This window comes from Nothobranchius furzeri, chromosome 11 (genome assembly GCF_043380555.1).
Source record: "Nothobranchius furzeri strain GRZ-AD chromosome 11, NfurGRZ-RIMD1, whole genome shotgun sequence".
Classification (NCBI taxonomy): domain Eukaryota; kingdom Metazoa; phylum Chordata; class Actinopteri; order Cyprinodontiformes; family Nothobranchiidae; genus Nothobranchius; species Nothobranchius furzeri.
The window spans coordinates 70,832,593-70,856,412 of NC_091751.1; the positions used below are offsets into that span (position 1 = coordinate 70,832,593).

The 23,820-nt window shown below is 40.8% G+C and overlaps 1 protein-coding gene across 1 annotated transcript; it reads left to right on the forward strand.

Moving 5' to 3' along the window:
* The first annotated feature begins 2,870 nt into the window (after window positions 1–2,870).
* Window positions 2,871–17,109, forward strand: atp1b3a (ATPase Na+/K+ transporting subunit beta 3a). Its single transcript, XM_054734427.2, has 7 exons — window positions 2,871–3,116; window positions 3,936–4,064; window positions 4,275–4,373; window positions 4,466–4,659; window positions 5,176–5,226; window positions 5,747–5,833; window positions 16,754–17,109. The coding sequence occupies exons 1-7, from the start codon at window positions 3,005–3,007 to the stop codon at window positions 16,919–16,921; spliced, it is 840 nt and encodes a 279-aa protein (XP_054590402.1). The 5' UTR covers window positions 2,871–3,004; the 3' UTR covers window positions 16,922–17,109.
* Window positions 17,110–23,820: the final 6,711 nt, after the last annotated feature.

Here is a 23,820-nt window from a genome sequence, read left to right on the forward strand (position 1 = left end):
TCTACCGGCTTCGGTTCCAAGGAGGGTCCAAGAGGACCTCGACATTCTGGATCTAAACGGAGGCTTCCCCTGGGGTACGTAGACCGACAGATGGTGTCTCATGTGTGTTATAAATCTCCTACTAAAGTTTAGAGCGAAATATTCACTCCCATTCAGAACTAAATGCTTCTCCGGATCCACTGGTTCTGATAATAACATTCCACACACACACACACACCATCATTCATCACGTCTCACTCCTCCTTAGTCCATCAGTACACAGAGTGTTTAAGTCAGTCTTGTTTAAATTGTGTAGAAATAAATTTCTTAACTATTTTAAACCTGACTCTCTCTCTTTCCTTGGAGTTAATACGAAGTGCCGCTTAATCCCTGCAATAAAAAGTTCTGATCTTCTGGTTAAATTAGTCAAAGATCCATCAGATTGATATTTCATATTTCTATGGAATCTCACATTTTTTGGTTCATAAGTAAGATTTAAACTACCCATCCTTTACAGTAGGCAAGGTGTCTGCCTCACGGACTAAAGCTGGGAGCTGGTTCCACAGGAGAGGAGCCTGATAACTAAAAGATCTGCCTCCCATCCTAATTTTAGATATTCTGGGAACCACCAGTAAACCTGCAGTCTGAGAGCGAAGTGCTCGGTTAGGAACGTATGGAACAATCAGATCACTGATGTATGATGGAGATGGATTATTAAGAGCTTTATATGTGAGAAGGAGGATCTTAAAATCTATTTTTTATTGGTGTGTAACTTGTCTACATTATTACAGTAAATCCTCTAATATTGGCCTGTATTCCATTACCGGCTGGGTCTCCTACATTGCCCGATCTCACTGTCAGCGGGGGTGAATAAATGCCGGTCTCTAATAGTGGTCCGGGCTATTATTAGAAACTTTTTTTCTTGGCAGTCATCAATATTACTGGTAAGTCCACGGGGAGCGTGGGTGGGAGGGGTCAAGTTGCCTCCACGTCACCAACTGCAGAGCTGGGTCAGGAGGTAGCCGTTGCAGCACAGAACCTTATTTACTTTGTTGACTGGTTGTAAACATGCCCAAATTCCGTGCAATCGGAACAAAAACAAAAGTTTTTTTTTTTTCATGTCTGAAAGTTGTGCACCACAAAGGACTTACTGAAACTTACTGAACGAAGACGGAAGAGTGGATCATAATCTCCGGCTGCAAGATGAGCAGAAACGGAATGGAAAATGCTAACGTGTGCAGTGATCACTTCATCACAGGTAAGGGCTTAATAAAGGTTTTTTGTGGTGTTTTGTTGAACAGTTGTTTAGAAAAGCAGCTACAAAAACAGCAGATAAACAGTTTGATACTGTTTTCACGTGGCCTCACCACAAATAGCTTTTAGAGCGCTAATGTTTTTAGCAGTTAGCTCAGTGTTGTAACGTGGCATTAATATCTTAACAAAATCAAACAATTGTACCAGAAGTTTGGATTTTTTTAAAAAAAAGTCTCTAATAATGGCCTCCTTCCAATAAAGGTCTGAACCAGGATCTGCTTGAGTAAATAAAGGCCCGGGCCTGTAATAGAGGATTTACGGTACCTACCTCTAGTGTTCAAAACACTCAGGATGTGCTATGTTTACCTATGGAGTTTCAATCCACAGATTCAGCCACGTTTTGTAGGTTCATGTATAAAAATAAATACTCTAATGTGTGGTTTATTTATGCAGTTTTTCTTTCTTTTGCAAGTGCCATAAAGCCACAGTGCTTTTGGGATATGTGGTCTTTTACATATTTGAAAAGAGAATATTGTCACTTGAACAGAATTAGCATCTTTATTTAATAAAATATCTACAAAAATACTAACTGTAAATCAAATAGTTTCATTCTTATTGTGTATTTGAATCCAGTCGGTCTGTAATAAAGGGTTTTCTTTTTAAATCAAATCGTAACCTGTGAATTTAGATGCATATCAATAAATATGTTGTGTGTGTGTGTGTGTGTGTGTGTGTGTGTGTGTGTGTGTGTGTGTGCGCGCGCTCTGTCTTCTCGATCCCCAGTGCGTCGTGGAGGATGGCTGCTTATACTGAGCCAGGATTCTCTGGAGGTTTCTTCCTGTTAAAAGGGAGTTTTTCTTTCCACTGTCGCTGCATGCTTGCTTAGTATGAGGATTGCTGTATAGTCACTGACACTAGTCAGTGACTTGATGCAATTTGCTGGGTTCCTTACAACGGAAACTTTCACAGATCGGCTTGTTTACTGTGTGAAGGCCCTGCCGTGATTTGGTGCTATAAAAATAAACTGAATTTACCTGAAATAGTAAATCTCACAGGCCCGGCAGTAAGAGTCAGTCATTTAGTTTTTGCTGCATATCTCATGCATCAAAATAAGATGTATTAATTGTGATGAAGTTGTATTTAACTCATGATTGTGGTATTTTGTAAGAAAGTGTCTTCAGGAGAGACATGTCCCCTGAGATGATAAATAAATGGGACTCAGGTGTTACCGGGGACGTTGTCCATCACTGCGGGAGTGTCCTCCTGACCTGCAGCAGCCCGGACCCGCTTCGTGAGTCACCGCCTGTCTGCGGTTGGGGGGCTTAAGGCGGACATTCCGGTCCCTCTTCACCGGAAACGCTGCAACCATCGGAATAAAGGAGATGATGAGCACGTGGACGCGCTTGCCTCTCACGTTGGTGAATTGTGCGCGTGTGCGCGCGTCTCTCCGTTAACCAATGCTCATCCATCTGCGCACACTGCATCAGCCGCCACCACGGGGCTGTGCGTACGTCACACGTTTTTTCTTCTCTTCTCTTTCCTCCCCTTCCCGTCTCTTTTCTCCCCCCTCTGGCTCCAGCAGAGCATCTCTCTCCTCCCGCTCTCCCTCGCCGCCCACTCACCGCCGGCTCGCCGTCGCTTCATCGCATCGGACCGCTAAGCCTTTCCTGCATTCCCACCTCCTCTGTCATCTAAGGGAACCGGCTCTTTCTTTTTTTCTTTTTTTTTTCTTTTTTCTTTTGTGTTTGAGGGACCGAACACCGGCCGCAGCATGGCGAGCACCGAGGATAAAGCTGCCAGCAAGGAGAACGCGTCCAGCTGGAAGGACTCCTTCTACAACCCGAGGACCGGAGAGGTGCTGGGGCGAACGGCCAGCAGCTGGGGTAAGGAGCCCCTCTTTGACTTTCACACCATCGATGTCCTCCACCTCCCTTCCCACAGCACCAGCCCGCTCAGACCTCTGAGCATGAATGAGTTCAGAAGACAGATTATCTCAGGCCTCCGTGAAGGTGGAAGGGAGAAGAGACCTCAGCAGCAGGAGTGATGCTACCTAAAGGTGTGCCCCGCTCTCCTCCTGCAGCTGAGGCCAGGAGGGCTTTCATCCATAAGTGCACCAACACGGCAGATCTGCTGCTGATCCCAGTCCAGAACTAGCTTATATGGATTCTGTGGAATGATGGTTCCCGGTATGTGGTGGCAATGCACCACCCTCCCTCCCTTTCTCGCAGCCCGTCAGGCTGCCTGGGCCCCCGTGCCACTGTGCAGTGGGATGCTCCAATGCAGTTCCATGGCCGCCCACATTAGCATGTTTGTCAAGGTCAAATGGGATTCCCTCTCTTCTTTCTCCTTCTTTCACTCACCAGGCAGGTGCATTGTGGGATACCTCTGAGGAGGAATGAAAAAATGGAGGGAGTGCATGTGTGCTTTTTTTTCTAGAAGTCACCTTTTAGAGGGCATCTGTGCTGCACAGGCGGGATGTTGGTTAACCATTTTGAGTCTGACGTGTGCTCCCTGCGCCGGATGGAGGAGGCAGCAGATGTCTCGGGATCCAGACTGATTTTAAAAACCTGTGAAAAGTCCTGTTGTCTGTTAAAAAGGTTCCTGTCAGCTTGGGGGGTGCAGGTGTTGGGAGTGGGGGTGCAGGTGTTGGGAGTGGGAACGTGGGCCAGTGTTGAGCATGTCTGTCCTCTGACTTGGTGCAGCCCTCATCCTGCTCTTCTACTTGGTATTCTACTGTTTCCTGGCTGGGATGTTCGCCCTGACCATGTGGGTGTTGCTGCTCACGCTGGACGACTACGTGCCCAGGTACAGGGACCGCATCCCCACTCCAGGTTCGTGCCTCTTAACACACACCACTTCTCCTATTAGCATCCATTATTCATACCCTAGACGCTGTCACAAAAATGTTTTACATTACTGCTTCTGCATCGATCTGTTTGGATGGGAGTGATATCGGCTGAGACAACAGCTCTCCGGATCATTTCATTCCAGAACAAACTGGTTTCCACCCCTAAGTTCACAACTTGATGTCTTTGTTGCAGGACTGGTGATTCGCCCAAGTACCCTGGACATCACATTCAACAGATCCGAGCCCCAAAAGTACGAGGTGTACACCAAAGAGCTGGAGAACTTTCTGGAGAGTAAGTGCTCCCCCGAACACTCGTCACCCCAGATGCTGTACCCACCACGCCATGTAGCCGAATAAGTCCTGTCCGTGTCCTCTCTCTGTCAGAATATAACGACAACGTGCAGGAGATGAACTCCGAATGCACTCCCGGAGTCTACACTAAGAAAGATGAGGATCAGGAAAAAATGGACAAAGTCTGTCCCTTCAAAAGGACGAGCCTGAGATTCTGCTCCGGCCTCACCGACAACAAGTTTGGATACCCCGAGGGAAAACCCTGTGTGCTGCTGAAACTCAACAGGGTAAAGCTTCTCGATCCACAGCCGTGGCATTAATCATCACACACTGTTGGAACGTGTTCTCTGCATTTGACCCGTCCGCTGGGGGAGCGGTGAGCTGCAGACACAGGAACCATTTGGGGGTTTAACCCCCCCCAATCCATCCCCTTAATGCTGAGGGTCCCATTTCTGATGTCTTAGGTATGACCCAACCGTGTATTTGAACCCACAACCCCTCAGTCTCAGGGCCGATGCCAGGCCACGGAGTCCCTCTAAGCCTGATAGAACGTTACATGATTGATCTATTCGTAAACTAATGTGATCAATACAAATGTACCAATATGGAAATCATGTTACTACTCATAGTGTAATTAAATCTAACTTCTTCAGTACCGACATCATCCACAAGGAGGCAGAACACAGGATGGAGTAGAGCAGATGTGTGATGTTATGTGGTATAATCAGTGGGCTGGAGCTGGAATGGGTGTGGGCCTGCACCGCGGGCTTTGTCGAGGCTTACGTGTTCCTCTGCTCTCACAGATCATCGGCCTGATGCCTGACGGGGATCCCTACATCAACTGCACCATCAAAGTACGGCTAAAGTTCCAACTCCCCTCTCCCTTCCTGTCTTTGTATTTACGTCGTTTCATTTCTTCCATCAAGACATAAATAACCAACACAGTTTACTTTCGGTTGATCTTGAGTTCATCTTCCCTTATTTTTGCTTGTTTGTGTCTCATGTCTTTCTGCATGCTGTCACTGATGTCTTTAGGGTAAGGTAAACGTGTAAATGATCCGGATAAGGCCGTAGCACCGCTAACACCTTTCTGTTATGGTCATTAGCGGGGCTCCACACCCGTCCCAGAGACATTCAGCAGCTCATTCTTAGCCTAATCAGTGCCATTGCAATTATTATCAGTATTAGTATTAAATGCATCCATCTGAGTTTTCCAGAGCACATCCTGTTTCACATTTCATCTAGATCTCCTCTCTGACCAACAGAAGGTGGCTGCTTTTGCTTTAAGTCTCGTCTCATCTTGTCTCCGTTTACTTTTTAATTCCTGGATTAACTGGATGTGACATTTACACCAACTTGTGTTCTTCTATGCAGAAGGACAACCCGGTCCAAATGCACTATTTCCCCAGAGAGGGCAAAATAGATAAGATGTATTTCCCCTACTATGGCAAGAAGGCCCACGTAAGTATTTATCAAGCAGCACTTGTTTATATATTGACTAGACTCAGACCGGACGATTGAACCTCAGATTCCGTGCTGTAGTTCTTTTTTAAAACGCAGAGCAGTTCTGTTTACCTGTTTTCCCGCTACGTTTTGTTTGTTGCAGCCCTAATCAGGCTAACATTAACAGTTTATTTACCTGCTGGAGCAGATCAAGATGATTATGCCTCACTGATATCGATTTATCATCTTCACCCAGTCACCCATCGCATTTAGTGAAGTGGACTCAAAGTTTAGAGACCTTCTCTTTGCCATGCTGCTTGCTCTGTCTACAGCTCGCCCGCAGGGCCCGACCGCATTACACTCTTGTGCATGCGCTGCTGTCTGTCTTGGCAAATTGCTCTCTCACAAGTTTCCCTTAATGAAGGACAAAAACGAAACAAGGCACTGTTTCAGATCACATAAATCAGTCCTCAGTAGGTACCACGAAATTCGGTCTGTGCCTTGAAAACTGCAGAATTCGGTACCCATCCCTAGTCACACTGTCATTTAACATTCATGGACTCACCCATCTTGACTTGTGATGGGGTTGTTGGTTCCACCATCCAGCAAACAGTAGGGAAGTCTCAGCTAGTAGAAGCTAACTCTTAGCATTAGCAACTCCACAACACTGCAGAACTCCTCCAGGCTTGAGTTATTTGTGGAGATAAAACATCAGTGTTGCAAAGCAGAGTCAAGCCGGGCGTACACTGTGCGACTTTTTCACTCGTAGCACTCAGCTTCAGCTCAAACTGTACAACTTCCTCGCAGAGCAGATCTCACGAGTCATGCGCTCACACTGCACGACCCAGTTCTCGCATGCGACCTGACTGCTCACACTGTACGTCTGGTAGCAACACGTCGGTCCTAAAAATATGCTAAAAATAGCAGTTTTTACTCAACACGTCAGACTTTTTTGTCTTGTTTTGCCTGTTGTCCTTCAGGAGTGCTGCAGGAGGACACACAGGGATTTATGGGGGTTGGATGAGGAAAACGAAATAAAGAAAGTAAATCTGTGTTTGTGATCAGTTTAATTTGACATGAACACGACAAACACGCTTTCTTGACAATCTTTGTGAGTAAAAAAACGTGTAGAAATAAAAACGAACAACGTGTGTTATTAGAGAAATAGCGAGCGAGCAGCGTTGATGCAGGATTGCGCATGCGCCAGGAGCGGTTCTGATACTTTTTGGGTCGCAGCTGCTCGCAGCGCCGCTTCAACAGTACGATACCCTCATGAGGGACGAGCGAAATATTAAACACCCCAGAAGTCCATGCGACCTCATGACTGCTGATCAGCAGCTGGTCACGTGGTGTTAATCGCCTCTCGTAACCCCCTGTACACTACACGACCGCTCGGCGCAAAACTCGCCCCGATGTCGTGGATTCTCGCACGACTGGAAAATCGGCTCAAAAAAGTGAAAAAGTCGCACAGTGTACGCCCGGCTTCAGTGGTAGAAAGTTTTGTTTTTGGAGGGCATCTTAGTTTTAGTCTTAGTCTTGACGACAAAACGCACGTTAGTCTTAGTTTTAGTCTTAGTCTAGACGACAAAACGCACGTTAGTGTTAGTTTTAGTCTAGACGACAAAACACACGTTAGTCTTAGTTTTAGTCTTAGTCTAGACGACAAAACGCACGTTAGTCTTAGTTTTAGTCTTAGTCTAGATGACAAAACGCACGTTAGTCTTAGTTTTAGTCTTAGTCTTGACGACAAAACGCACGTTAGTCTTAGTTTTAGTCTTAGTCTAGATGACAAAACGCACGTTAGTCTTAGTTTTAGTCTTAGTCTTGACGACAAAACGCACGTTAGTCTTAGTTTTAGTCTTAGTCTTGACGACAAAACGCACGTTAGTCTTAGTTTTAGTCTTAGTCTAGACGACAAAACGCACGTTAGTCTTAGTTTTAGTCTTAGTCTAGATGACAAAACGCACGTTAGTCTTAGTTTTAGTCTTAGTCTTGACGACAAAACGCACGTTAGTCTTAGTTTTAGTCTTAGTCTTGACGACAAAACGCTCGTTAGTCTTAGTTTTAGTCTTAGTGTAGACGACAAAACGCACGTTAGTCTTAGTTTTAGTCTTAGTCTAGACGACAAAACTCACATTAGTCTTAGTTTCAGTCTTAGTCTAGATGACAAAACGCACGTTAGTGTTAGTTTTAGTCTAGACGACAAAACACACGTTAGTCTTAGTTTTAGTCTTAGTCTAGATGACAAAACGCACATTAGTCTTAGTTTTAGTCATAGTCTAGAAGACAAAACACATGTTAGTCTTAGTTTTAGTCTTGGTCTAGACGATAAAATGCACATTAGTCTTAGTTTTAGTCTTAGTCTAGATGACAAAACGCACATTAGTCTTAGTTTTAGTGTTAGTCTAGACGACAAAACTCACATTAGTCTTAGTTTCAGTCTTAGTCTAGATGACAAAACGCACGTTAGTGTTAGTTTTAGTCTAGACGACAAAACACACGTTAGTCTTAGTTTTAGTCTTAGTCTAGATGACAAAACGCACATTAGTCTTAGTTTTAGTCATAGTCTAGAAGACAAAACACATGTTAGTCTTAGTTTTAGTCTTGGTCTAGACGATAAAATGCACATTAGTCTTAGTTTTAGTCTTAGTCTAGATGACAAAACGCACATTAGTCTTAGTTTTAGTGTTAGTCTAGACGACAAAACGCACATTAGTCTTAGTTTTAGTCATAGTCTAGACGACAAAACGCACGTTAGTCTTAGTTTTAGTCATAGTCTAGACGACAAAACGGACGTTAGTCTTAGTTTTAGTCTTAGTCTAGACGACAAAACGCACGTTAGTCTTAGTTTTAGTCTTAGTCTAGACAACAAAATGCATGTTAGTCTTAGTTTTAGTCTTGGTCTAGACGACAAAATGCACGTTAGTCTTAGTTTTAGTCTTAGTCTTGATGACAAAACGCACATTAGTCTTAGTTTTAGTCTTAGTCTAGATGACAAAACGCACGTTAGGCTTAGTTTTAGTCTTAGTCTAGACGACAAAACGCACGTTAGTCTTAGATTTAGTCTTAGTCTAGACGACAAAACGCACATTAGTGTTAGTTTTAGTCTTAGTCTAGACGACAAAATGCACGTTAGTCTTAGTTTTAGATGACAAAACGCACGTTAGTCTTAGTTTTAGTATTAGTCTAAATGACAAAATGCACGTTAGTGTTAGTTTTAGTCTGGATGACAAAACGCACGTTAGTCTTAGTTTTAGTCATAGTCTAGATGACAAAACTCATGTTAGTCTTTGTATTAGTCATAGTCTAGACGACAAAACGCATGTTAGTCTTACTTTTAGTCATAGTCTAGATGACAAAACGCACATTAGTGTTAGTTTTAGTCTTAGTCTAGACGACAAAACGCACGATAGTCTTACTTTTAGTCTAGATGACAAAACGCATGTTAGTCTTAGTTTTAGTCTTAATCTTGATGACAAAACGCATGTTAGTCTTAGTATTAGTCATAGTCTAGATGACAAAACTCACGTTAGTCTTAGTTTTAGTCTTAGTCTAGATGAAGAAACGCATGTTAGTCTTAGTTTTAGTCTTAGTCTAGCTGACAAAACGCACGTTAGTCTTAGTATTAGTCATAGTCTAGATAACAAAGATCATGTTTGTCTTAGTTTTAGTCTAGATGACAAAATGCACATTAGTCTTAGTTTTAGTCTTAGTCTAGATGACAAAACGCATGTTAGTCTTAGTATTAGTCATAGTCTAGATGACAAAACTCATGTTTGTCTTAGTTTTAGTCTAGATGACAAAATGCACATTAGTCTTAGTTTTAGTCATAGTCTAGATGACAAAACGCATGTTAGTCTTAGTATTAGTCATAGTCTAGATGACAAAACTCATGTTAGTCTTAGTTTTAGTCTATATGACAAAATGCACGTTAGTCTTAGTTTTAGTCTTAGTCTAGATGAAAAAACGCATGTTAGTCTTAGTATTAGTCATAGTCTAGATGACAAAACTCACGTTAGTCTTAGTATTAGTCATAGTCTAGATGACAAAACTCATGTTAGTCTTAGTATTAGTCATAGTCTAGATGACAAAACTCACGTTAGTCTTAGTTTTAGTCTGGATGACAAAACGCACGTTAGTCTTAGTATTAGTCTTAGTCTAGATGACAAAACTCACGTTAGTATTAGTTTTAGTCTAGATGACAAAACGCACGTTAGTCTTAGTTTTATTCTTAGTCTATATGATAAAACGCATGTTAGTCTTAGTATTAGTCATAGTCTAGATGACAAAACTCATGTTAGTCTTAGTTTTAGTCTATATGACAAAATGCACGTTAGTCTTAGTTTTAGTCATAGTCTAGATGACAAAACACATGTTAGTCTTAGTATTAGTCATAGTCTAGATGACAAAACTCACGTTAGTCTTAGTATTAGTCATAGTCTAGATGACAAAACTCACGTTAGTCTTAGTTTTAGTCTAGATGACAAAACGCACGTTAGTATTAGTTTTAGTCTAGATGACAAAACACATGTTAGTCTTAGTATTAGTCATAGTCTAGATGACAAAACTCACGTTAGTCTTAGTTTTAGTCTTAGTCTAGATGACAAAACGCACATTAGTCTTAGTTTTAGTCATAGTCTAGAAGACAAAACACATGTTAGTCTTAGTTTTAGTCTTGGTCTAGACGATAAAATGCACATTAGTCTTAGTTTTAGTCTTAGTCTAGATGACAAAACGCACATTAGTCTTAGTATTAGTCTTAGTCTAGATGACAAAACTCACGTTAGTATTAGTTTTAGTCTAGATGACAAAACGCACGTTAGTCTTAGTTTTATTCTTAGTCTATATGATAAAACGCATGTTAGTCTTAGTATTAGTCATACTCTAGATGACAAAACTCATGTTAGTCTTAGTATTAGTCATAGTCTAGATGACAAAACTCACGTTAGTCTTAGTTTTAGTCTTAGTCTAGATGACAAAACTCATGTTAATCTTAGTATTAGTTATAGTCTAGATGACAAAACGCATGTTAGTCTTAGTATTAGTCATAGTCTAGATGACAAAACTCATGTTAGTCTTAGTTTTAGTCTAGATGACAAAACGCACTTTAGTCTTAGTTTTAGTCTAGATGACAAAACGCATGTTAGTCTTAGTATTAGTCATAGTCTAGATGACAAAACTCACGTTAGTCTTAGTATTAGTCATAGTCTAGATGACAAAACTCATGTTAGTCTTAGTATTAGTCATAGTCTAGAAAACAAAACTCACGTTAGTCTTAGTTTTAGTCTAGATGACAAAATGCACGTTAGTCTCAGTATTAGTCTTAGTCTAGATGACAAAACGCACATTAGTCTTAGTTTTAGTCTTAGTCTAGATGACAAAACGCATGTTAGTCTTAGTATTAGTCATAGTCTAGATGACAAAACTCACGTTAGTCTTAGTTTTAGTCTAGATGACAAAACGCACCTTAGTTTTAGTATTAGTCTTAGTCTAGATGACAAAACTCACGTTTGTCTTAGTTTTAGTCTTAGTCTAGACGACAAAACGCATGCTAGTCTTAGTTTTCGTCTTAAACTTGACGACAAAATGCATGTTAGTCTTAGTTTTAGTCTTAATCTAGATGACAAAACGCATGTTAGTCTTAGTTTTAGTCTTAGTCTAGATGACAACACGCACGTTAGTCTTAGTATTAGTCATAGTCTAGATGACAAAACGCAAGTTAGTCTTAGTGTTAGTCGTAGTCTAGATGACAAAACGCATGCTAGTCTGAGTTTTCGTCTTAATCTTGACGACAAAATGCATGTTAGTCATAGTATTAGTCATAGTCTAGATGACAAAACCTACATTAGTCTTAGTTTTAATCTTAGTCTAGATGACAACACGCACGTTAGTCTTAGTATTAGTCATAGTCTAGATGACAAAACGCACGTTAGTCTTAGTTTTAGTCGTAGTCTAGATGACAAAACGCATGCTAGTCTGAGTTTTCGTCTTAATCTTGACGACAAAATGCATGTTAGTCATAGTATTAGTCATAGTCTAGATGACAAAACTCATGTTAGTCTTAGTTTTAGTCTAGATGACAAAACGCACGTTAGTCTTAGTATTAGTCTTAGTCTAGATGACAAAACTCACATTAGTCTTAGTTTTAGTCTAGATGACAAAACTTACGTTAGTCTTAGTTTTAGTCTTAATCTAGACGACAAAACGCATGCTAGTCTTAGTTTTCGTCTTAATCTTGACAAGAAAATGCATGTTAGTCTTAGTATTAGTCATAGTCTAGATGACAAAACTCATGTTAGTCTTAGTATTAGTCATAGTCTAGATGACAAAACTCACGTTAGTCTTAGTTTTAGTCTAGATGACAAAATGCTCGTTAGTCTTAGTTTTATTCTTAGTCTATATGATAAAACGCATGTTAGTCTTAGTATTAGTCATAGTCTAGATGACAAAACTCATGTTAGTCTTAGTTTTAGTCTAGATGACAAAACGCACGTTAGTCTTAGTATTAGTCTTAGTCTAGATGACAAAACTCACGTTAGTATTAGTTTTAGTCTAGATGACAAAACGCACGTTAGTCTTAGTTTTATTCTTAGTCTATATGATAAAACGCATGTTAGTCTTAGTATTAGTCATAGTCTAGATGACAAAACTCATGTTAGTCTTAGTTTTAGTCTATATGACAAAATGCACGTTAGTCTTAGTTTTAGTCATAGTCTAGATGACAAAACACATGTTAGTCTTAGTATTAGTCATAGTCTAGATGACAAAACTCACGTTAGTCTTAGTATTAGTCATAGTCTAGATGACAAAACTCACGTTAGTCTTAGTTTTAGTCTAGATGACAAAACGCACGTTAGTATTAGTTTTAGTCTAGATGACAAAACACATGTTAGTCTTAGTATTAGTCATAGTCTAGATGACAAAACTCACGTTAGTCTTAGTTTTAGTCTTAGTCTAGATGACAAAACGCACATTAGTCTTAGTTTTAGTCATAGTCTAGAAGACAAAACACATGTTAGTCTTAGTTTTAGTCTTGGTCTAGACGATAAAATGCACATTAGTCTTAGTTTTAGTCTTAGTCTAGATGACAAAACGCACATTAGTCTTAGTATTAGTCTTAGTCTAGATGACAAAACTCACGTTAGTATTAGTTTTAGTCTAGATGACAAAACGCACGTTAGTCTTAGTTTTATTCTTAGTCTATATGATAAAACGCATGTTAGTCTTAGTATTAGTCATACTCTAGATGACAAAACTCATGTTAGTCTTAGTATTAGTCATAGTCTAGATGACAAAACTCACGTTAGTCTTAGTTTTAGTCTTAGTCTAGATGACAAAACTCATGTTAATCTTAGTATTAGTTATAGTCTAGATGACAAAACGCATGTTAGTCTTAGTATTAGTCATAGTCTAGATGACAAAACTCATGTTAGTCTTAGTTTTAGTCTAGATGACAAAACGCACTTTAGTCTTAGTTTTAGTCTAGATGACAAAACGCATGTTAGTCTTAGTATTAGTCATAGTCTAGATGACAAAACTCACGTTAGTCTTAGTATTAGTCATAGTCTAGATGACAAAACTCATGTTATTCTTAGTATTAGTCATAGTCTAGAAAACAAAACTCACGTTAGTCTTAGTTTTAGTCTAGATGACAAAATGCACGTTAGTCTCAGTATTAGTCTTAGTCTAGATGACAAAACGCACATTAGTCTTAGTTTTAGTCTTAGTCTAGATGACAAAACGCATGTTAGTCTTAGTATTAGTCATAGTCTAGATGACAAAACTCACGTTAGTCTTAGTTTTAGTCTAGATGACAAAACGCACCTTAGTTTTAGTATTAGTCTTAGTCTAGATGACAAAACTCACGTTTGTCTTAGTTTTAGTCTTAGTCTAGACGACAAAACGCATGCTAGTCTTAGTTTTCGTCTTAAACTTGACGACAAAATGCATGTTAGTCTTAGTTTTAGTCTTAATTAGATGACAAAACGCATGTTAGTCTTAGTTTTAGTCTTAGTCTAGATGACAACACGCACGTTAGTCTTAGTATTAGTCATAGTCTAGATGACAAAACGCAAGTTAGTCTTAGTGTTAGTCGTAGTCTAGATGACAAAACGCATGCTAGTCTGAGTTTTCGTCTTAATCTTGACGACAAAATGCATGTTAGTCATAGTATTAGTCATAGTCTAGATGACAAAACCTACATTAGTCTTAGTTTTAATCTTAGTCTAGATGACAACACGCACGTTAGTCTTAGTATTAGTCATAGTCTAGATGACAAAACGCACGTTAGTCTTAGTTTTAGTCGTAGTCTAGATGACAAAACGCATGCTAGTCTGAGTTTTCGTCTTAATCTTGACGACAAAATGCATGTTAGTCATAGTATTAGTCATAGTCTAGATGACAAAACTCATGTTAGTCTTAGTTTTAGTCTAGATGACAAAACGCACGTTAGTCTTAGTATTAGTCTTAGTCTAGATGACAAAACTCACATTAGTCTTAGTTTTAGTCTAGATGACAAAACTTACGTTAGTCTTAGTTTTAGTCTTAATCTAGACGACAAAACGCATGCTAGTCTTAGTTTTCGTCTTAATCTTGACAAGAAAATGCATGTTAGTCTTAGTATTAGTCATAGTCTAGATGACAAAACTCATGTTAGTCTTAGTATTAGTCATAGTCTAGATGACAAAACTCACGTTAGTCTTAGTTTTAGTCTAGATGACAAAATGCTCGTTAGTCTTAGTATTAGTCTTAGTCTAGATGACAAAACTCACATTAGTCTTAGTTTTAGTCTAGATGACAAAACGCACATTAGTCTTAGTTTTAGTCTTAGTCTAGACGACAAAACGCATGCTAGTCTTAGTTTTAGTCTTAATCTTGACGACAAAATGCACGTTAGTCTTAGTTTTAGTCTTAGTCTAGATGACAAAATGCATGTTAGTCTTAGTATTAGTCATAGTCTAGATTACAAAACACATGTTAGTCTTAGTTTTAGTCTAGATGACAAAATGCACATTAGTCTTAGTTTTAGTCTTAGTGTAGATGACAAAACACATGTTAGTCTTAGTTTTAGTCTAGATGACAAAACACATGTTAGTCTTAGTTTTAGTCTTTGCCTTGATGACAACACGCATGTTAGTCTTAGTTTTAGTCTTAGTCTAGATGACAAAACGCATGTTAGTCTTAGTCTTTGTCTTGATGACAAAACGCATGTTAGTCTTAGTATTAGTCATAGTCTAGATGACAAAACACATGTTAGTCTTAGTTTTAGTCTTAGTCTAGATGACAAAACACACGTTAGTCTTAGTTTTAGTCTTTGTCTTGATGACAAAACGCATGTTAGTCTTAGTATTAGTCATAGTCTAGATGACAAAACACATGTTAGTCTTAGTTTTAGTCTTTGTCTTGATGACAAAACGCATGTTAGTCTTAGTTTTAGTCTAGACGACAAAACGCATGCTAGTCTTAGTTTTCGTCTTAATCTAGATGACAAAACGCACGTTAGCCTTAGTATTAGTCATATTCTAGATGACAAAAGCGGATCCTAACACAACACAAACCAATGCAATATAGCCAAACAGCAATACACAACTGTGCCGTTTCTACCCCTTCGGCGCAAATGAGACTGGCGGACCGGTGTGGGGGTGCTGGCCGCCCGGCCCCCGTGGGCCGCCTTTTGAGTACCGCTGGGTTAGTGCTTTCTTATGTGGGTGAGAGCCAGCTATTTTTAGCTCATTAGCATTTTGTTTTTGTTATGAAATAAAGGGGGGCCAACAAACTCAATTCGTCATCATTTTCATTAACAAAAACACCACTGGGGTTAGAGTCACGTTGGTGTTGGCCAATCAGAAGAGAGATGTCCAAATATCAGGAAATAAGAGAATAAAAGCTGCTGTTTTCTGCTCACCTCTCCTCTGGCTCACTCCTACCTGAAGCAGGAGCACCAGAGCTTTGTTTTCCCCTCAAAAATGGACTCAGAAGGCATTTATTTAAGTCAGAGGCCATGGCAGATGTGTTGAAAAAACAAGCGAACTTGGTTGACATTCAGTTTGAACTTGTGTCCACCTTATTCTTATGGCCCATGATGCTTTGCCGAAAGATATGAGAATGTCCCGGTCTGCATTAGTTTACATGGAGAATGCAGTCCCTGTTTATGGGCTTTTGGAGGTGGAAAACGGGCAAACACCAGCTGTCACTGCTCAAACGGGACACTCCCTCTGCCTACTGAGCCAGAGGGGTGGGAGGATGACCGTAATATCCAGCCAGCGCTAACCTACAGTAGCATTTTAGCTAGCTACAGTGAGGCATGTGACATTCTTAAAAGCTCCGAGGCCTGCGTAGTAATAGAGCTCCTTCAGGCTTGTGTTTGTCCCGTTTTGTTGAAAGAGGTGGGATACAATCGCATTTACTTAAAAACAGATGTAGGGCCGAGTCAGACCTTAAATCCCTCTTCACCAAGTCTGGGTTTAGTTTCTACATCAAACTGCAGGACGGCACTTTTAGGTTAGTCTAAACGCACGTTACGTCACAGCTGTTCAGAAAGTTGTACACATGAAATCATTCCTATTGTTCTGCTGAGACCGTTTTCAAATCTCTGCTGCTCGGCGTCTCTTCTCCGGAGGTTGGTCGGGTGTTCCTCTCCTCCTAGCTAAGATTTTTCGGCCACATCCCTCGGGGAAGGCGGTGAAAGCTGCGCCAACGCTGACAGCCTCACTCAGCCTCTCACTCTGAGACGCGTGTTCTAAACATCGCACGTGTAGCCACGAAACTACAATCAGAACAGTTTAGATGAAATCCATTTTACATTTTAATTAAGTATTAAGTAGAAGAGCGCCTGGCCCTCACGGTGTCTGCTGGAAAAAACTCCGGCCCTAGAACAAATTTAGTCGAGGACCCATCTTAACCTTCGATGTGACCCGCGGCTGTTTGATCCGCCTGCAGGAGAACTACCTGCAGCCTCTGGTGGCCGTTCAGCTGCTGCTCACCAAGGAGGACTACAACAAGGAGCTGTCGGTGGAGTGCCGGGTGGAGGGCTGCAGTCTCCGCAACAACGACGAAAGGGACAAGTTTCTGGGCCGCGTCACCTTCAGGATCAAGGTTGTGGAGTAAAGAGCGAAGACGGCCCGTGGAACCAGACGAGTCGGCCCTGCATCTGCGAAGGATTTGTGTTTAAAAAAGAAAGAAGGTGGAAGGAAGAGTCAGACGTGTCAGAAAGGCGTCTGAGTTCCCCTCTGATGAGTCAGGGTTCTTATAGGAGAGCTGGATGAGATTAGATGTTGCTTTGATGACCTTTCTGACCCTTCTTTCTCCCGTGGTTTTTGCTGACCTCCTCAAACATCCCCAGAAACAAACCCGACCCCCACATCCCCGCTGCCCCCTCTCCTCTGGTTACTTTGGGTTTTAGTGTAGGAATGTGATCGGATACCTTCTAGCCATGGCAGCGGCGCTCTCTGGAGCTGATCCCGCTGGTTTGGATGAGTTTGGTGTTTTCATCCCAGACTCGACGAGAGACGGCGTTACTGCGCGTTGCAAGGATTTCTAACTTGCTGTATAATAGATTTGAAGAAGTAGAATATTTACAGTAAATCCCCAGAGTACTTACATCTCATTACACTCACAGAGACTCCAAGATGTACCTTGATAATCAAGTATAGCCAATGTATCCCAGTATATGAACCACCCACTCCGAGCTCCCCTCCCGCTATAAATACATCATGACCCTCGACATAGTTAGGGAAATATAGATAGAGCTTTGTGTTGTGGAGGGCGAAGCTGCAACCCAGTCTTGTGCCGTGTGTCTGTCTGTCTGTCTGCATGTGTGTCTGTCTGCCTGTCTTCCTGTTGATCCACTGCGACGGCCAGCGCGTGGGTGAGCCCTCCAGGACTGGGACGAGGACTGGCTGAGGCCGCCAACACTCACAGAAGGTAGGACGAGCTGCTCCTGAAGGAAGAGAGGCGAGGACGAAGCGTTGCAGAAGTAAAACCTTCACTGTAACTATGTACTGTATATCTCTGTGTGCTCTGTATATCTATCTGGGTCTCAAAGATTGTTAGTTTACTCTCTTCAGCCTGTTTATCTGATTGTCTGCCAATCTATTACTCTTCAATGTACATATCTATACACGCACACATACACACGTTCACCCAGTCCACACTATTTTTGTCACAAACACAATGTCTGTGCACTGTAAAGAAATATAATTTAAGCAAAGATTTAAATAGAATTATCTTATTCAAAGCTACGTTTACACCGTCTAAAGGAACCCACAGTGAAAGAACCGTGTGTAACATCTCTTCAGGGTGCCTTAAGACCTGACGATGACATCTATTGTGGAATAAAAGTGATTTTGAAGAAAACGGAGAGATTTCTGTCTTCATTTTTGAGTCGACGTTTTATTTTTGCGAGTTTTTGCAGCAGATCGAATCCCTTGTGTCAAACCAAGCACCAGATTGTGACCTTTAACCTTTTATTCTGCTCTGACATTTATGCTTTTTGCGTTATCTTCTTTATCCAGATCCACTTTCACTAGAAGCTAGTTTTTGCTTTTCTGTAACTCCGTATCAAAGAGAAGGAATAAAAACAAAACAGAAGTTTCAAAAAGGTGGATTTCATGTGTTGAGGGATCTGATGAGTCCAAACCAACCAGGTCTAGAGAGACCATGAACCTCAGAGAGGCTTTCCAGCAGAAACATCCTGGGTGTTTCTCAGTGTCGAGGGGCCAGGCCCCTCGCTTATGAGGACACTGTCCTTCCCTGGTCACAGCAAGCAGTTAAATGGGACAGAGTTACACGACACGAGAGGTGAAGTTATATTTTAAACATATGAATTTAAATATAAACGTACAACGAGCCTTGTTTTATTGTGTATACGTTGGTTCTATTACACATGTAAGCGAGTTGCTACCTGCTAGCCACTGAAGCTGCAACCAACCAACCATAGACAACTGCTTCGGATCTAAAACACGTCAGATATCAGCCCGATAGCAACAGTTAGCTGACTTACATTTAAACAGCAAATTTGCCCCCAAACTAGCTGCTGCCGGCTCTTGGTGATGGTTCCCGTCAGACCCACCCGGTGTATGTCGAGACTCGGGCCCAGACCACCAACGAGTCCTCCCCATGACCAGCTGATGGGTTCGTGTCTGCAGCCGGTCGTTTCTGAGAACAACCATGTCCGTCTCCAGTCCCAGGACCCTGCTATCAGCAGGATGATCCTGCGGCTCACCTACCTTTTCCCACCGATCATGATTCAGTTCCTAAGCTACGAGCCCTCTTCCATGTTCGGGTCACGGTGAGAATGGTTATGGGGGTGCTTATGCATGTTTCTAGGCCTCCCTCTTCACCTGTTCTTGTGGTGCCTCCGTCACTCAGGAGGGGGTATGATTGTGCAGGCTAATGACCCTCCTTCGGCTGGACACACAGGTGTAAAAGCCATGTTCGGCAGCCTGAGTAAGGTTGCTTACTTGCCAGGGATGCGTAGGGACGTCTCAGACTACACTCAGAGCTGCTTGTTGTGTTGTCAGTTTCAGCCCGCCAACCCCATCCACAGAGCTCCACTTCAGAGTAGAGGACTGTCTTCACCGTGGTCTGACCTGCAGTTTGATTGGGTGGGACTCCACCAGCAGGAGGAACAAATACTTCTTAACTGTGACATGCGCATTCACCAAGTGTGTTGAATGTTGGATAGCAGTAGCACCACAGGTAGAGCGGGTTGTCCAATAATCTGAAGGTTGCCAGTTCGATCCCGGCTCTGGACAGAGAATTCTGCTGTTGTGTTCTTGGGCAAGACACTTAACCCACCTTGCCTGCTGGTGGTGGTCGGAGGGACCGGTGGCACCAGTGCTCGGCAGCCTCGACTCTGTCAGTGCGCCCCAGGGCAGCTGTAGCTACATCGTAGCTCATCATCACCACCAGTGTGTGAATGTGTGTGTGAATGGATGAATGATACACTGTAGTGTAAAGCGCTTTGGAGTCCGTACTCTGAGAGGCGCTATACAAGTGCGGGTCATTTATCATTTACCAGCACCAACACGGCGCAAACCACTGCCGTTCTCTGGATGAATCACATCTTCTCCAGGTTCGGTCTCCCCTATAAAGCTGTGAAAGGCTAACAGATGTATTTGTCCACAGCAATGTCAGAGGGCAACAGACATCGTGCCACATCTTAGCTGTCTGGTCTGGTCTCCAAACACACTTGTCTCTTCAGAAGATGGTCAAAACAATCCCATCGCCTGACTTCTCTTCTGCCACGATTTAAATCCTGCTGCAACTCCAAGGTGTAGCGTCATGAAGGGCCTCTAGTTTGAGACAAAGGTCACATTTTCCAGCTGTGACTTTTAGTTCCACAGATTAACCCAGGAGCCCTGATGTCTGAAGAATATCATCCTTTATCTGCTGCTGTTCCGTCCCAGAAGAAGGACACTTCAAGTTCACAATAATAATTTAAATAATAATATTAATAAACTGTTTGACTTTATTGAGGTTTATTATAATTATCATAAATAATCACTTGGTTCATTATAAATGTATTTTTAATTACTGAAATGAATTATTATGCTTTGGGTATAATTATGGTTATGGTTGATGATCAGTTATGTGTGTTCAGCACATCAGAAGGTCAACTTCCACCTTATCCATCTAACACAGCGTTTATCCAGAGTAAAGGGTAACTGCCATCACGTTTTTTGACTCATGACCAAAGCTTTCTTGCTCTGAGAGAGGGCGTGTTCTGAGGGTTTTGTTAAACTAACTTTCCAGCAGAGGAACTTCAGTTTGTGAACCAACCACCATCACTGAGGGAACGGCCGTCCCTAACCTCCACCTGCTGTTCTGTCACGCCGATGAGAATAGCTACGAATAAACGTAACTGAAACCAGCTGACGCAAAAACTCCTCCAGAGTTATTGATTTTGAGAGTTAAGATGAGAAACTCCTTCAGAGTTAAGCCAGACGCTCGACACTGTGTACCCGGCGACATCTTCGGACCAGAGAGTTGGTTCCTCGAGTCTCCTCTACCGGACCGAGTACCTGGAGGCTGACACCATCCTCCCTTGACCTCCGGATCCTCACGAAGGGTCATCCTTGCTGGGTGAGGTAGCACACAGATTGTGTCTGATGCTGTTTTCTCTAACAACAGTTAGCTACAAAACCATCATTTCAACCCAGAATGCACTTCTTTCTCTGAAAGAAACCTTCTGAGAACATTCACGCATCCAAACTCGTATTTTCAATTTAGCTTTCATTCACTCACAGGTTTGCCTTTTAAACAAGTTTAATATCAAAGCTGTTAAATTGTCATTCATGAATTGTCATTTTTAATTGTCATTTAAATTCATCAAGTTTAAAATTGTTAGTAATAAATTCTTCATTTTTAAACTTTGCCTCATTCTTTGAAATGAAACACAGAAAGGTATAAATATTTCTGGTTATTGAAAAAAGCAAAAATTCCCAACTTCTGATTCAAAAATAAACTTTTGCTATTAAATTTAATTATCTTAAATTAAACATTAATCTTTGGATTAAAAATAGACCAAACAGGTTGGTGTATGAACTTCTATCTATATTATATATATATATATATATATATATATATATATATATATATATATATATATATATATATATAATATCCTAGATATTTATATATAATATAAGCTTCATTGTTAACTCGTTTGGATCTTTTCTCAGGATCTACAACTGATAGCAAACAGTGTGATTCTAGTATGTAGTAATACCCTACAAAGGTCTCATGCAGAAGACAAGACTTTTCCTTTTTAATGAAACGATTCTTCACAAGTTGGTTATAATTACAATTATCTACAATGAATGCTCTATCTAAAGTGATTTAATAATTAATTAACACAAATATTTATTATTTCATGACATTTCAGATCTTAAAGACGCTAAATGGGCCCGCTTGATGATGTAATGATCAATTAATTCACATATTAATATCAGTGTATTAACAAAAGAATATTTAACAGATTTACTCCATAAATGGAGTAAATCTAAGTATATAAGTGAAATAAGCTTTCTAAGCATCACAGAAAGGGGGGTGCCTGAGGGTCTTGGTAAACACCTATACACATTTATCAGATCTGGTGGGTCAACGTTCATAAATAACCATTTCATTAAGAGTGAACTCACTACCTATTTCCCCAGTTCCAGGCAGAGCTCCGAGTTCATCCAAAGCTCACAGCTCATGCTAAATGACCATCCTGGGGAATCAAACCTGATTTTTCAGTGGAATAATTTTGGTGACTCTTGAACCATCCTTTTTAAATCAACAATTATTATTTGCCCAATCCACCACCCACTGATCAGAAGCCACCTGGGAAGTATCTTCTGACCGGTCGTGCGTGTGCTGAGGGTGTCTACGACCTTCAGATACATCAGAAGTCCACTCGCTCGCTCTGAGAGACAGCTCCACCTGCAGACCGGATCTACAAGAGCTTCATGATCCAGGGTGTGTGGAGTAAACAACGGCGTCAGAGTGGTTGGAATAAATAACTTGTTAAATTGCATCCAACAAACAGCCACATTTATTTTATAAACTGGAGATGACATCTTTCCGAGTCACTTGGAAAACTCTCAGACATACAAGGTCATGTTTCATCTGAGTTCATTCATTGTCTCATTTCATATACCTCAGAAGGCTTTGGGATCATCAGCAGGGCCGCAAACAGGGGGGACAAAGATGTCAGCGTTCCAGTGTACCCTCCTTCAAACACACACACACACACACACACACACACACACACACACACACACACACACACACACACACACACACACACACACACACACACACACACACACACACACACACGCATGGATTGGGGGGTTAAACCACCAAATAGTTCTCGAGCGCACTGTGTCTGCAGCTCACCGCTCCACCAGGGGATGGGTCAAATGCGGAGAACAAATTTCGCACACACATAAGTGTATGTGACAACTAATGGGACTTTAACTTTAACACACAGACACAAACGCACACACACACTCACACACACAAACACACGCGCGCACACACACACACGCACACACACACACACACACACACACACACACACACACACACACACACACACACACACACACACACACACACACACACACACGCATACACAAACAATTGCAAGAGCTGTAACTAGAGCTCACCAAAATTTAACCTAACATGTCTCATTTCATAACACTTTGAATCACCATTCATAATCATTTGCCTTTCATCATATAGTAACACATAGATTTAGTAACACATAGTAACACATAGATTTAGTAACATATAGTAACACATAGATTTAGTAACATATAGTAACACATAGATTTAGTAACATATAGTAACACATAGATTTAGTAACATATAGTAACACATAGATTTAGTAACCTATAGTAACACATAGATTTAGTAACATATAGTAACACATAGATTTAGTAACATATAGTAAAACATAGATTTAGTAACATATAGTAACACATAGATTTAGTAACATATAGTATCACATAGATTTAGTAACATATAGTAACACATAGATTTAGTAACATAAAGGAACACATAGATTTAGTAACATGTAGTAACAGATTTAGTAACATATAGTAACACATAGATTTAGTAACATATAGTATCACATAGATTTAGTAACATATAGTAACACATAGATTTAGTAACATATAGTAACACATAGATTTAGTTACATATAGTAACACATAGATTTAGTAACATATAGTAACAGATTTAGGAACATATAGTAACACATAGATTTAGTAACATATAGTAACACATAGATTTAGTAACCTATAGTAACACATAGATTTAGTAAACTATAGTAACACATAGATTTAGTAACCTATAGTAACACATAGATTTAGTAACCTACAGTAACACATAGATTTAGTAACCTATAGTAACACATAGATTTAGTAAACTATAATAACACATAGATTTAGTAACCTATAGTAACACATAGATTTAGTAACCTATAGTAACACATAGATTTAGTAACATATAGT

Coding starts and splice junctions, on each gene's coding strand:
- atp1b3a (XM_054734427.2), top strand. CDS start 3,005: ATGGCGAGCACCGAGGATAAAGCTGCCAGCAAGGAGAACGCGTCCAGC. Junction 4,374..4,465: donor GCTGGAGAACTTTCTGGAGA/GTAAGTGCTCCC, acceptor TCTCTCTGTCAG/AATATAACGACAACGTGCAG. Junction 4,660..5,175: donor TGCTGCTGAAACTCAACAGG/GTAAAGCTTCTC, acceptor CTGCTCTCACAG/ATCATCGGCCTGATGCCTGA.